The sequence below is a fragment of the Buceros rhinoceros genome, unplaced genomic scaffold (genome assembly GCF_000710305.1).
Source record: "Buceros rhinoceros silvestris isolate BGI_N320 unplaced genomic scaffold, ASM71030v1 scaffold9562, whole genome shotgun sequence".
Classification (NCBI taxonomy): domain Eukaryota; kingdom Metazoa; phylum Chordata; class Aves; order Bucerotiformes; family Bucerotidae; genus Buceros; species Buceros rhinoceros.
The window spans coordinates 69743-82548 of NW_010400677.1; the positions used below are offsets into that span (position 1 = coordinate 69743).

General features: G+C 39.8%; 1 protein-coding gene and 1 non-coding gene across 2 annotated transcripts; one reads left to right on the plus strand and one right to left on the minus strand.

The window, feature by feature from the left end:
* The first annotated feature begins 2396 nt into the window (after positions 1-2396).
* Positions 2397-2470, plus strand: TRNAN-GUU. Its single transcript has one exon. It is a non-coding gene; the product is annotated as a tRNA-Asn (tRNA).
* A 3565-nt stretch (positions 2471-6035) lies between these two features.
* Positions 6036-10749, minus strand: RAB18 (RAB18, member RAS oncogene family; the record flags this gene model as incomplete). The annotated part of the gene is made up of 4 exons (XM_010131962.1): positions 6036-7298; positions 8773-8839; positions 8924-9042; positions 10677-10749. Coding segments are annotated over 4 exons (438 nt in total), but the record flags the coding sequence as incomplete, so codon positions are not given.
* Positions 10750-12806: the final 2057 nt, after the last annotated feature.

Sequence of the window (12806 nt, forward strand, 5' to 3'; positions counted from 1 at the left end):
GAAGCATATCATTGCAGTCCTTCAGGTCTCAGTGCTGTCTATCTGCAGCATACAGCGGAAACTTCACTGCACTTTTTTGATTGCTTCAGCCGCACACAGTTTGCCTCTCCAGGCAAAAGGAGATTACAAGACCAAAAGATGGCTTCTTACTGCTTGCAGGGAGAAGAGAAGCAAGCAGGAAACTCCCAGGGTTAAACTCACCTGCTGGCTCAGTCCACAGAAATCTGTTAGACAGCCCGTCCTGGGAAAAAGCATGGTAGAAAGGTTGCTCCTGCCCAGAGCGAGGTCAGACAATCAAACCTCACAGCTGGAGCCGGTCCATTCCCAAATACACTCCCTGTGGCACCAAACCAGAGAACACCCAGGCAGCAGCCTGCTTTCTGGAGAGGTACGTTCAACTATTGGGCTCTGCACTGCTTCAGCCAGACTGCCACCGGTACCTGAACTACCTCCAGCATCTATGCCACGTTAACGGTTTATTGATGCTTCTCATACCTTTACCCATTTACCATCTTTCTACCCAGGCTGCTACATGTATAGAGGGAGGCACAGGTATTCACACCTCACACAGAAGGGTACTGTTTTATCTTCTGGTTCACACCAAGAAACGGCATTATGCTGCGATTACTGCAGCCATTTCATGGACCTGAAAAAGCACCTCTGTGCCTCAACACTTGTCTCTGCCAAACAGATCTGCTAATTTAGTAAGTCTTCCATCTCCTGCAAGCTTTGAGTCAAACGCTGTAAGTTACAGAAAAGCTTGTATGAGTAATGCCTGCAGTCTTGAAAACCAACCATTTGCTAATGCAAACATTACTGCCATAGCTTGAATGCTGTCACTGCTCCAGCAGATTATGTTGGAGTTGTCTGAGGTGCCGTTATTAACCCTTCTCTAAAAAACATGAGGTCCTGTAGTGAGTGAGTTTGGCCCTGCAATTTTCAGACTCCCTCCTATTTACTATGGCTAGATTTAAACTCTGTCACCGATAAGGACTTTTTAGCTCCTAGGCCCATACAGCCCAGCTACCTTCTAACTCCAGCCCAGGACAGAACCCAGATCTGCACCTTTATCCCATGCCAGGGCTCTCAGCGGAAGGACACCAGGGTGGGCATGCCAGGCAGGATCCAATCACCACCCCCACCAGTTTCTAAAGGGAACTGCCAGGGGAGGAAGACTTCAGTTCAAACTGTGGGACAGATGTGCTCCACAGTTTTGAGGCACATGGCAGAGACTCCCTCACAATACAGCTTAAAACACCAGAGGAAGGGAGAGGAAGCTGATTTCTGTCAAACAACGTACTAGGAGAGGCTATCTGCCACTGCTACTACTGAAAGTACAGTTTTCTCCTTCTACAACTTCCTATCCTTTCAAAAGAAAAATCGCCCAAACTTCTTCTAAAACAATGACCCACACATCTTCCTGTGCTTATGCAGCTCTTACAGGAGCACTTCACCAGCAAGGCTGTCAGCAAGCACAACCTTGCAGAGATTAAGCTTCTCAACTTTTAAATGCAATCCAACCATTTTCAAGCCTACGCTTTGCTGTATTTTCTTTACCAAATTAACAGCAAAAAAGCTAAGATACTGAAACAGACAGTTTCCTTCTGTCAGGAAGACAGAAGATGTAAAAAGGGTACAGATTCCCTCGCTGAACAGAACTCAGCTCCCGTCATGTTTTCTCAGTATTCCATATCCTTTGGTTTCAATCCACACACCAGGACACACAGAGTGAAAGGCTCCATCTTTCCCTGGCTGGTGAATGACAGTGAAAAAACACACATATGCCCACTACAAACCACAGTTATCAGTGCTTTTTGAGGTAGGACACCTATGAAACTTTTAAAAATAAAAATCCAAGTCCCTCCATGAAATCCCGAACTGTTCATTAAGTCCTGCTCAAGGTCTTACTTCCGACTCCCAGTTCTCAGATGCAGTGAAGAATGACGCACTCAGCATTCTTGGATGTCTCTCAAGCCGTGCTCCCAAGGGCAGCTGTGTTTTGCCTTAACTGCATTAATGTTCACAGCTACCCAGGTTTTCAGACTTCTTACAGCCACACCCAGGGGCACAGAGAGCACATGGGCACAGCAGGGCCTCTCTGTAGCTTTGGCCAGAGAAATAGTGCTGTCAGCCCACCTCTGCCTCCTCTGAGGGAGGGAAGAGGTGAGGAGTAGCTGCTTCTTCAAATCAAAACAATCTCATCTTTCATACCCCCCAGGAGGTGAGAGCATTTCTCACTCCACCACCACCCTGTAAGAGATTTTGACGCAAGGTTTGTTGCTGCAAGACGCCAGCAGTACTGATCTGTCGCTGTCCAACACATACAGCCACCACCATCAGCAGTTATCAAACACCATCAGAATTCAGCTCTTCTGAAGAAGAGCTACTATGTATCAGTCTCTGTGGCGCAATCGGTTAGCGCGTTCGGCTGTTAACTGAAAGGTTGGTGGTTTGAGCCCACCCAGGGACGGGCTCCCTTTTAAGAGCCAACAGCAACTTTGAAGCCCGACGAAAGGAAGTACCAAGTTCTGTCCCTGGGGTGAACAACCCCAGGCAACAGTAGGTAGGTGCTGGGGCCACCCCAATGGCAAGAAAGCAGCTTGGATGAAAAGGGTGCGGGGCTCCACACAGACACTGCAGGAACACAAGCCAGCAAAGTGCCCTCGCAACACGGCAGCCAACAGTCCCCTGGGCTGCACTAGGAGGAGCATTGCCAGCAGGCGGAGGGCAGTCATCTATGCCCTCCCAGCACCAGTGAGGCCCAGTTCTGGCTCCCCAGTACAAGAGAGACATGGACAAATGCCACAGAGATGACTAAGGGAGAGCTTTGATTTCACACCAAGCTCAGGCATATCAGTATACAAAGCCCAACTCTTGGCATCTGTTCTGGATGACACCTGCCCACCTGTCTTTATATTTTTGTCATACCTACCCTGAATTAAAATAATTCATTATGTTTGAAGCTGAAGTTCAGAGATGACACAACCTCTAACCAATATTAAGACAGTTTATATATTTTAATAAAGTATACTAGCAATGTACATTTGGTATGGAGCACAATAGAAAAGTTGCCTTCCAATCATGATTTGATACATCTATTTTAAGGCTTCTTATGAGGTTTAAGCTTCTAAAATAAAGAACTAGAACCCAAGAGTTCTAGAACTTCACTAGGAATTTTGCTATTATTGTATGTAAAATGTGTATAGGTGCTACAGAAACCAGTAGCATGAGAGAAAGAAATCTTAACTAGTTACTCACCACAACCATTTTAATTCCAAGAGGAAGGACCAGATGTTAAGCACAAGGACAAAACTTCTTACTCTTGCATTAAAGTGAGCCACAGAACATAAGCATGCAGTAGTCTAGAAACACACCTTCACACTTCTTTGCCTGTATAACCCTTAATCAATTTTTAATTAAGGTCCCAAAGATACTGAAGAGCCAGGTACGAGGAAACCTTACAAATGCACAAGTTTTAATGGAGAGCTTCTCTCTTTTTACCTAAATCTAATGCTGTTGAAAAGTGATCAGGAAAAACACCTTAGATTGGCCCTTGAAGGCCCAGCTAGCTCTGGAAACAAAGCAATGATTTGTCCAGCAACATGAAAAAGCCCTGCTCATACTAACATTGCTTACCAACACCTTCATGAAGGACAGCAAGACACTGAAAACTACTACAGGAGCTTGAACAGGTAGCACACATGGGCTGGATGCAGCACCTTGAACATTGATACCAATCCTCTAGTAATAGTAATAACTTCAGCTGATGACAAAACACACTGCCCGGGTTTTGCAAGTGTTTGGAAAAAATGCATCCAGTTCAGCCTCAAAACATAGAATTACTACACCAAATTATGGGTCAAGAGTAGGAGGATGGTTGTAGTTCACCATGTATCAGGTTACTGGCAAACAATGGAACTAACGAAATGAAGCGTTGCAGAGCGGTTACTACTGTGGTATGGGATGGCAGCAAGACCACCACTGTTTCCTGAAGCTCTGCCAAGGTTGAGACAGTTATTGGTATTGTTTGGGAACTTACTGAAACCACATTTTCATGTTGTTAAGACTGACTTTGAGCCCGCTGTTGATTTCGTTATTGCAGTAGAACAGGAAAAGTGATGCTGCAGTTTGGATAAAAGCCGCACTAGCAGTTAAAAAAAAAAGCATCTTGAAATCTCCCCCAGAATTCTGTCCCACCCCCTTTTTAAAACAATAGAAGAATAAACCCAAGACAAAACCGTAACATGACTTAGTAGTATTCTCAAGTGCAAGGTCAAGAAGATGCAGCTGCTGTGCCATACTCTTCCAGGCGAGTATAAAGAATTCAGAAAACCTTGGCCAGCCACCAGTATTTAATCACTAGTCAATATCAAAAATACAGAGTAAAGGAACTGGAAACAACTTCAGCTTTAACTGTCTTTCATGATCACGTAAGATTTCTCAGCTACCTCATTCTGGTTCAGTATTATTTTATAAAACCATCTGCCACAGAAATGGACACATTCACATTACCTGACGAAGAGCAAAGAGCTATCTCCATTATCCCTCAGCCACGTCCTGAGGTAGGCTGAAGGATCTCTTGTGCACACTCCTCTGACTGCAATACTCAATATTCCGCACAGGCAGAGGCCCAAATCAGTATGAAGCAGAGGTTACAATACAGCTTGCAATAGTTTCAGATACACTTGTATGACAGCTACAACAGTCAAAGTGCACTTGGAGACAATGGCAATACAATTCTGACCCATAAAGGGGAAAAACAACTTTGAAAGTACGAGAAGAGTCTTATTTGAAAGATAGTCTCAGGAGAGAGAAGAGGAAGGATTAAAAATGATTAAAATATAGCAGAGTAAGAGTAACTGATGCTATTTTTGCCCTAATATCAGAAGCACAGAAACCCACCCCTCCAGTACACAGCTTCTTGACTGAGCAATAAGTAAAGGAGGTGAGACTCTAGGAAAAGCCATTCCTCAGGCACATAACCAAACAGACTTAGAAGATCAAAAAAAGATAGAAAAGCTAGTTGTCAATTAGAATACATCTGCCTTTTCTTTTTTTTAATAAAAGCTGTCTAACCCTCTGTCTCACTAAATACGCTGTTTCAGAAAATTCCTCTCCCCAGAGAAGTTTTTCAGAGAAAGCAGCAGCAAATGACTTGATTCTTTTGCAGAGCAATACCCACTATTCAGAGTGCCCCACAGTTCCTCCCTTTGAGAAGGGCTGTCAGATCTGGCAAAGACAGAATGAAAGATGAATCCAGGTCCTGTGATAAAAGGGCCTTTTGTGAGAAACTGAAAATTAAGTCTCTTTTCAACATAGAGATGCACCCAGACTAGAGGGAAAATAGGAAGGGAAATAAATGACAGGCACCTTCCAGCATTATGACAATCGCCCAATATTACTGAAATAATACTAAAATAATTAAGGTATTCAGAGTTTTAACACTCCTACAAGTTTCCTCTACTGCTACCTACAAAAACCAAAATCCTTTTATCTCAATGCTAACAACCAAGATTTGCTTAGCTCACATATTCTGCATGAAACAGTAATATAAATCTAACAATTTAATTAAATATGCATACATATTGTATATTACATTTACATATTTAAATTATCCTACTATATTAACAATACTATAAATACAATATTTGGTAAAAACAACTATCATAGTTAAGTCTTCAAATTTTGGTATTGTTTTCTAGCAAGTGTAAAACAGAACAGAAAACAAAGTTTTCTTGTGAAGAATAAAGTGTACTTCAACAAAGCAGCCATGACCTGCTGCAAAATACAGATCATGTATGCTGACATTTACACAAAACCTTGCAGTAATAGAAGGTACTGTCATTCACTATATTTACAAGAAACTGCCCAAGAGTTCAGTTACCAATTGCACTACAGTGATTATTAAAAAAAACACACCACAAAACACCCTTGTCCGATCCTTCATAAATAACTTGTCTGAAAGAAGTGACCTTAAACTGTATGTGCTAGAAAAAAATATAACTCTACAATAGGAAGCAGTTAGAAAAGTTGAATACTGTGGAAAAAGAATTTTATTAGTCTTTACAAGTCTTCTGAAACAAACCATTGGCTTTGATACAGTAAATTCAAGTGAATACTCATCACAATAGTATATTTCCATACAGAGATTAAGAAGCCCTATAGCTTCCCGTTTAGTGTCTGTGACAAGAAGTTATTTCTGAGCAAGTAGCCGCACAAAGCAGACATGTGATAGAGATCTTCACAGCCACAGTGAGCTACAGTTTGTAATATAACTTTATCTCAAACATTTAGGAAAATTAGGCATCCCTACTGAAGTGTGGCAAATCGATTCACAATGTAAGAACAAAGATGTCATTCAGACCCCTTGCCAACAATGAAGACTTTCTACAGCAAGTCTAGAGTAGACCACATCATAAAAACCTAGAGTGCAAGAGTACCACAAATTAGTATATAAATACCAGGATTAAAACTCCAGTTAAGCCATCAACTGAAGTGATGATTAAAAAGAAAAAAGGGCGTCCCCCAGCTTTGCAAATGAAGTTTTCAAAGCATCTCTTCAAGAAGGTGCTAATACCAGCCATGGCCTGTGCCAAATTTTATTTAAGACAGCTCTGCTGAAAGCAAAATTCAGCATATTTGTCTAAGAACTGGATGTTCTTGCTGTTTTTAATACCATAAAAAAAGCATTTACTAGAAGAGATGAGATGTAACATTTATAGCTCATACTGTTTAAGATCTGTGCACACTATATAGTTCTCTAATTGCTATAATTTAAAAATAAAACAAAGAGCAGACAATGCAGTAATGTGTTTTTTAGATGGATTTGTTTAGAGTAGTTACATGATGAATGTGTAGTGTCATAAAATTTTAGTGCATTTGTTCTTGCACATTATTTATGCTACTTATAAAACCCTGAAAATTGCAAATCGGGCATGCTTACCGTAACACTTTCACACTGGGGAAGCTGCAGAACGTTTTTCCTACAAGTGTTCACTGCCATGATACAAAACAAATATGTGCAAACTGCAAGGTCCCTAAAAATAGCATTTAATGAATTTATGTACAGAAAAGATGTCACTATCTGTTTAAATATGCAAAGAATAAGCTTCCCAAAGTTTATAACATTGAACAATATCCACCACATGCTGCTCCTCCTCCATATCCTTCTTCCTTGTTTGATAACTTTACACCTCTGTTTTGGCTCTCACTCTCCCACAGTCCAGGAGTCTGAATGATTTTTTCAACAAGTTCTTCAAAGGCACACTGTACACCATCACATGTTTTTGCACTTGCCTCTGGAGAAGAGACATAAGCAGTCAAGCGTTAGCATAGCTTCTAGTAACTTCTTTAGTAATTCTCTTTCATTTAAGTCTCAGCCCAAAACCTAGACTTACAACTTCTACAATACGTTCTATAACAACACAGCAGTGACAGAATTACCAGGTATGCAGATTTCTGTCACTGCGTAAGGCAGACATGATGAGGCAGACCTCATTAAACTCTTCACAGAAAAGCTTCCAAGTTGAACATCACTAGAATACAGAGACAGCTATAGCTTCGCTTTATTCTTCTGTGGAAAGCACTTCCGTAAGAAGGGTTCTACTAAATTAAGATGTCTGATAAACCTGGTTGCTGTTCTGACTTTCAGTTCTGTACATTAGTTAAAACTGTAGTACTACAATATCATACTGTAGGATTCTGGATCAGACTCCATGATACAACTCATGTGATAAAAAGCAATAAAGGATCTCATTTCTTCTGCAGGTAGGAGAATTCTAGGTAATTCCACTCAGGAATTTCGGCTAAGTGCAAGAAATTTGTTCACAGGGTGTATTACGAGAGCAACAGATACCATCTGGAACTGTTCAGACCCACTTGGGCTTGCCCTGTTTTATACAGCCATGCAAATACTTAGCATATGTAGTGTGCAGACATATATTTAGTTAGAGTTTCATTTTCTTGTTTCATTTCATCTTCCATGCACTTAACAGCTTGTGCCTCAACTTTTAACTTGCATTTCCACATCTGAGACTTGCCAAAAAGAAACACAGCAAGGTACTAGACAAAGATATGTCATTAGTCAGAGATGAGGAATGTAAGCTTAAATATAGGGCACGTCAATGAACTGCTTTGTTACTGGATCTATCCCATAAAGTAATCCCTGCTGATCCTGAAATGAAACATGTAATAAACTTATGCATAAAGAATCACTTCAATACCCACTTTAGTTTTTATCATAAGATCCATCTCATTTTGCAGCAAGATGAGACCAACATATTTGCTCCAGTCATGATTATGTCATTATTCAATCCCACCCACCATTTATAAGTTAATTATATTTCTACCTCTTTTTACATCCCACTTACAATGCAGAGTTCTGTCAAGTACTAGCTGCTTTGCTACACTGAAAGCTGGCCACTAGTACCAGTTTTCCCTCTTTTATTCTGCTTGTTATTAATTTAGCAAATCAGTTGGGAAAGGAAATCAGACAAAACCCTAAACCAGGTTTTGTCAGACTACAGTAGAGCCTGTATTCTGCCCTGAATCCTTACAAACTTCACTATACTCATCCACAGTTAAAATAGATACCTGGACATATTTAGGGACAATTTTAAAAATTAGTAATACCTATTATCTTTGTACCTACTACAGCTGAGAAATATAATTAATTGTATCATACATATAAGTACTATCCAGCCCTAGAGAAGTGGTACTTTTCATTATATCACAAAAAATCAAGTAAGGTCCTTGCAAGTATTTGTAACATACCTATGAACAACATGGAATGTTTTCTTGCAAATTTGAGACCTTCATTTCTGTCAACTTCACGGTTTTCCTGTAAGACACAGCATTAACACACATTATTAACAAAACGCACCACACTATTTACTGCAGTTGAACTCAGTTTAATTCAGTTTACCTTATCAATCTTGTTTCCAACTAGCATTTTCACTATGTCATTCCTTGTGCAGTATGTTTCCAGTTCATTTAACCAGTTATCCAGCTTGACAAATGTATCTCTTCTTGTGACATCATAAACTGAAAGATATTAGCAATATTATTTCCACTATATTTTTCCAAGTAATACAGTTTACATTAGAAAAAGATCAAAAATAATGGCTTTTTGAATTAGAAAACTGAAGGAGTCCTAAGGATTCCAATTTACTCACTACGGCAAGACAATAATTGGAAAAAAGTCAAATATCCATCAGCTCAAATCACTGATGATACTACAGCAATGCAGTTCTAAGATCCAGTCTTAAGAAATCTGTTATCTTGAGAAATCCTAGCTTACAGGCTGAAAACTATCATTCTCCAAAGAACTCTAGACTTGCAGACTCCTGACATAGGATAATTAACAACCCCTACACAAAAGATGTGCAAAGAGGATGGGATGACCTGCTCTGAGTTAACTAGTGATAATCAAGACTTGTTTAACATCACTGCTATGCTATTTAGCTAAAAAAGTAAACTGATCACCAAATCCTCACAAATATCAGTTAACTACTGAATTTTCAACATTTTAGTGTTTCAAACTTTTTAGTATTTGTGTGGGATAAAAGTAATAAACCAGGCTAGGAGCAGAAAGGGCAGACAAAAAACAAGCTTTGCTAAACCTAAAATCCACTCACAACTACCTAATAGCTACCAATTCAAGCTATGAAAGTATTTTTGCCTTCAATCACACATCCCATGCAAGGCATAAACAGTTGGTTTCAATCAAATCTATAGTTTGGCTTGCATGAACAAGCTTATTTTTAGGAAGTTGTTTAACAAAGAAATAGTCAGGAAAAGATTACTAAATAAAATGGGAGAAAATCTCAGCAGCAGAAATTCCTAGCTCCCAAACCGTGCTTGCTTACTTTTATAGCTTTCAACAGTAAGTGATGGGTTCAGTGCTAGCAATTAAGTGACTTGACAAGACATGCCCTGACAGCATCTTCCCAAACCAGGAAGATAATGCAACTCAGACGTGGGAAACAGTACATACAAAACAAAACCTACCAAGAAGTCTCATGACAGAGGTTATTCCAAGTTAAACAATTGAACTGGACACAGTATCTTACCAAGAATATCTCAAGTCAGCTGGGACTTCAAAAAAATTAAGCTTACTTCCCTGCCCTTACAGCTCCTCAGAGCAGAACTTCAGTGCTCAGTGCCTAGTTTAACAGGTTTCCATATACAGAAGCAAAGCAAGAGAGACTTCACTGTGAAGTGGCAATCATAGGGTTTGGCCTGGGTTTATCCCACACAGACTGACATTTTCATGCTCCCAGCTAGTCTCTTCTACGTGATTCTGATTGTGTAACGTCCCTAAAAAAAATTTAAGGTTTTTGTTTGGTTGGTTTTGGACTCTAGACTTAGTAAGCACAGGCAAAAACCAAAAGTAATAAATAAAAGGCAAATTCCTGGAAGCACAGGGACAGCTCCAAGCTATTCCCTCAAATAGCAGTACCTTTTACTCTCACGCAAAAATCAGTGGTTCTCAGGTGAGACTGACTACATGAGAAAGAGGTCAGACAAACACAAGATCCTTTAAAATGAGTTATTCAAAACAGATAATTATTTTTATCATCAATTAGGTATTATAAAAAAGTTATAGGAGCTTGTGTAACTACAATGCATTAGAAAACCACAAACTTATTCAAAACAGCATGTAAAGCTATACTTACCTAGGATAACACCTTGTGCACCTCTATAGTAACTGGGTGTTAATGTTCTGACCCGCTCCTGACCTGCAGTATCCTAAAAAGCCATTCATAAAGTTCCATTATTCAGAATTCGAGCAGAATCTAGTTTAGCTCTCAGGCATTAAACTTCTAATGAAGAGACAAAATTCAAAGTACATTCAACTATCAGATTAAGTGAGTTTATACCCTCCCCTCCTCTTTAACTGCACATTAACTCTGAACTTTTATGTAGTCTGTCCTGGCAATCACCTTTAAACTGTTACGTGTAGTAAATAACTGGACTATATAGCAGTAAGACAGCCATTTCTGTGGAAGCATTTGTTCTGCAGCTAGTACAACAGCAACCAACAAGAAAGAAGCATACATAGCTGCAGTACTAAGATTTTTTTAACAAGCATCCAAACCCACAGCAACAAAACTAGTTCCCTCACTCCTATCACCTTAGTCCAATTAAATTTGATTCAGCGTCAGGGTAAATGCATTTAACATGCTATGACAGAGGAGAAACCGAAGTCAGTCAGAGATTTTTCTGGTTTTAAGTAAAGTTGAATTTACATGCCCAAATGTCAACTCAATAGCTCTGCAAAAAGACAAATATTAGAATGATACTTTCTTCTCAGAGATTAAGTTACAGAGCTCACTCGTTGCAGACTTTATGCATAGAAGATTAATATTATCATCCAAGTTACCCCAGGTTAGAAGCAACACATGAAACACTGGCATCAAAACGGTTCCTCACCGAAGAAACTGAATAACTGGACTTCCAACATTCTACAAGTCACTCAGACAATCCCACACATCTCAAACTGTTTTTTGTATAAGACACCTTTACAAGCTTTTCTCTTCCACGTAGTCCTATGCAATATTTTCCATCCCATGATCACTCTTCATTCTGCTATCAGTCTGATTTTCTGCCTATACATCTATTTATCTGTCAAGTTGTTTCCTTGTCAAGCCCATTTATTTCAGTGATGATTATTTTCACATGAAGACATAAGTCCTGTTTGTTAGCTGAGATTTGAAATACCGTCAAAACAACAGAAGTATTGCAATATATATTTCATGTACCACCACTACTTCTCAAGGAAGTCAAGGTCAGATACCTTGTTTATATGAGAAACAAGGTCTTACTCTTGCTTGCTGCAAGAAGTCACAACCAGGTCTGAATATTCGAAAGGCGATTCACACAAGTGTGGAGTTAGGTTTGCAGAATGGAAATTGTTAAAAAAAAAAACACTTGGAAGTACTTTTTTTTCCTTCACTTGCCATGAATTTAGAAGTTCTACATTTAACTAGAGTAGATGTTGAACACTGCCTCTCCCTCTTTCAACTGCTTCTGCTACAAGTAACACAGACCTCTAGCCTATAAGAAACTTTGTACAAGGGCGACAAAGTTTTTAAGCTAAAAATTGTCTTGAGAAGTAACATTTGAGCATAAATTGAACATGCAATAGTAATTTCTGTTTATTAATAAAATGTATTAATACACTACTAAATGTTCCCTAAAACATTTGGATTGAGATTACCCCTTTAAAACCTGTCCAGAACAGACATGAACAATGTGTACAGGGAAGAATCAGATTAGTGAAGGCTAACTTCAGATGTTTAACAATTAATTACTCAGAAAAACCAGGAATGGCCATATTCACTGCTTTAAAGTCCAACTGATTTAGTACCATTTTATTCCTCCTTTTCTCTACTCCTATCTCAACCAGACCTGGAGTCAGTGCTTGTAGTGGGTTAAGATGGCACTGGCAGGGCTAAGCGCCCCCACCTCCCCACCTGCCCACCACCTCTTCTCCCTCTTCCCTAAGCCCACGAAAACTCTCACAGTTATTGTGGGGAAGTGATGCCACAACCCTCTCAGCTCCTCATTGGGAGGAGCCTTACATCAACTAAGCACCTCTGTGACCAAGTGTATAAAAAGCTGGAATCTGTGACATTTCCTCGGTGCACATATTTGATTTCTGCTCAGGACCAAGAGAGAAGAAAAACGTCTGACCGGAGAGAGACTGCAGCTGCCTCCATTCTCCGAGCAGTAAAATATCTCTTCCGCAACGCAGGCAGACCTTCTTGCTTTGCCAATTACCAGCAGGGCTGGTTTTCTGGCTG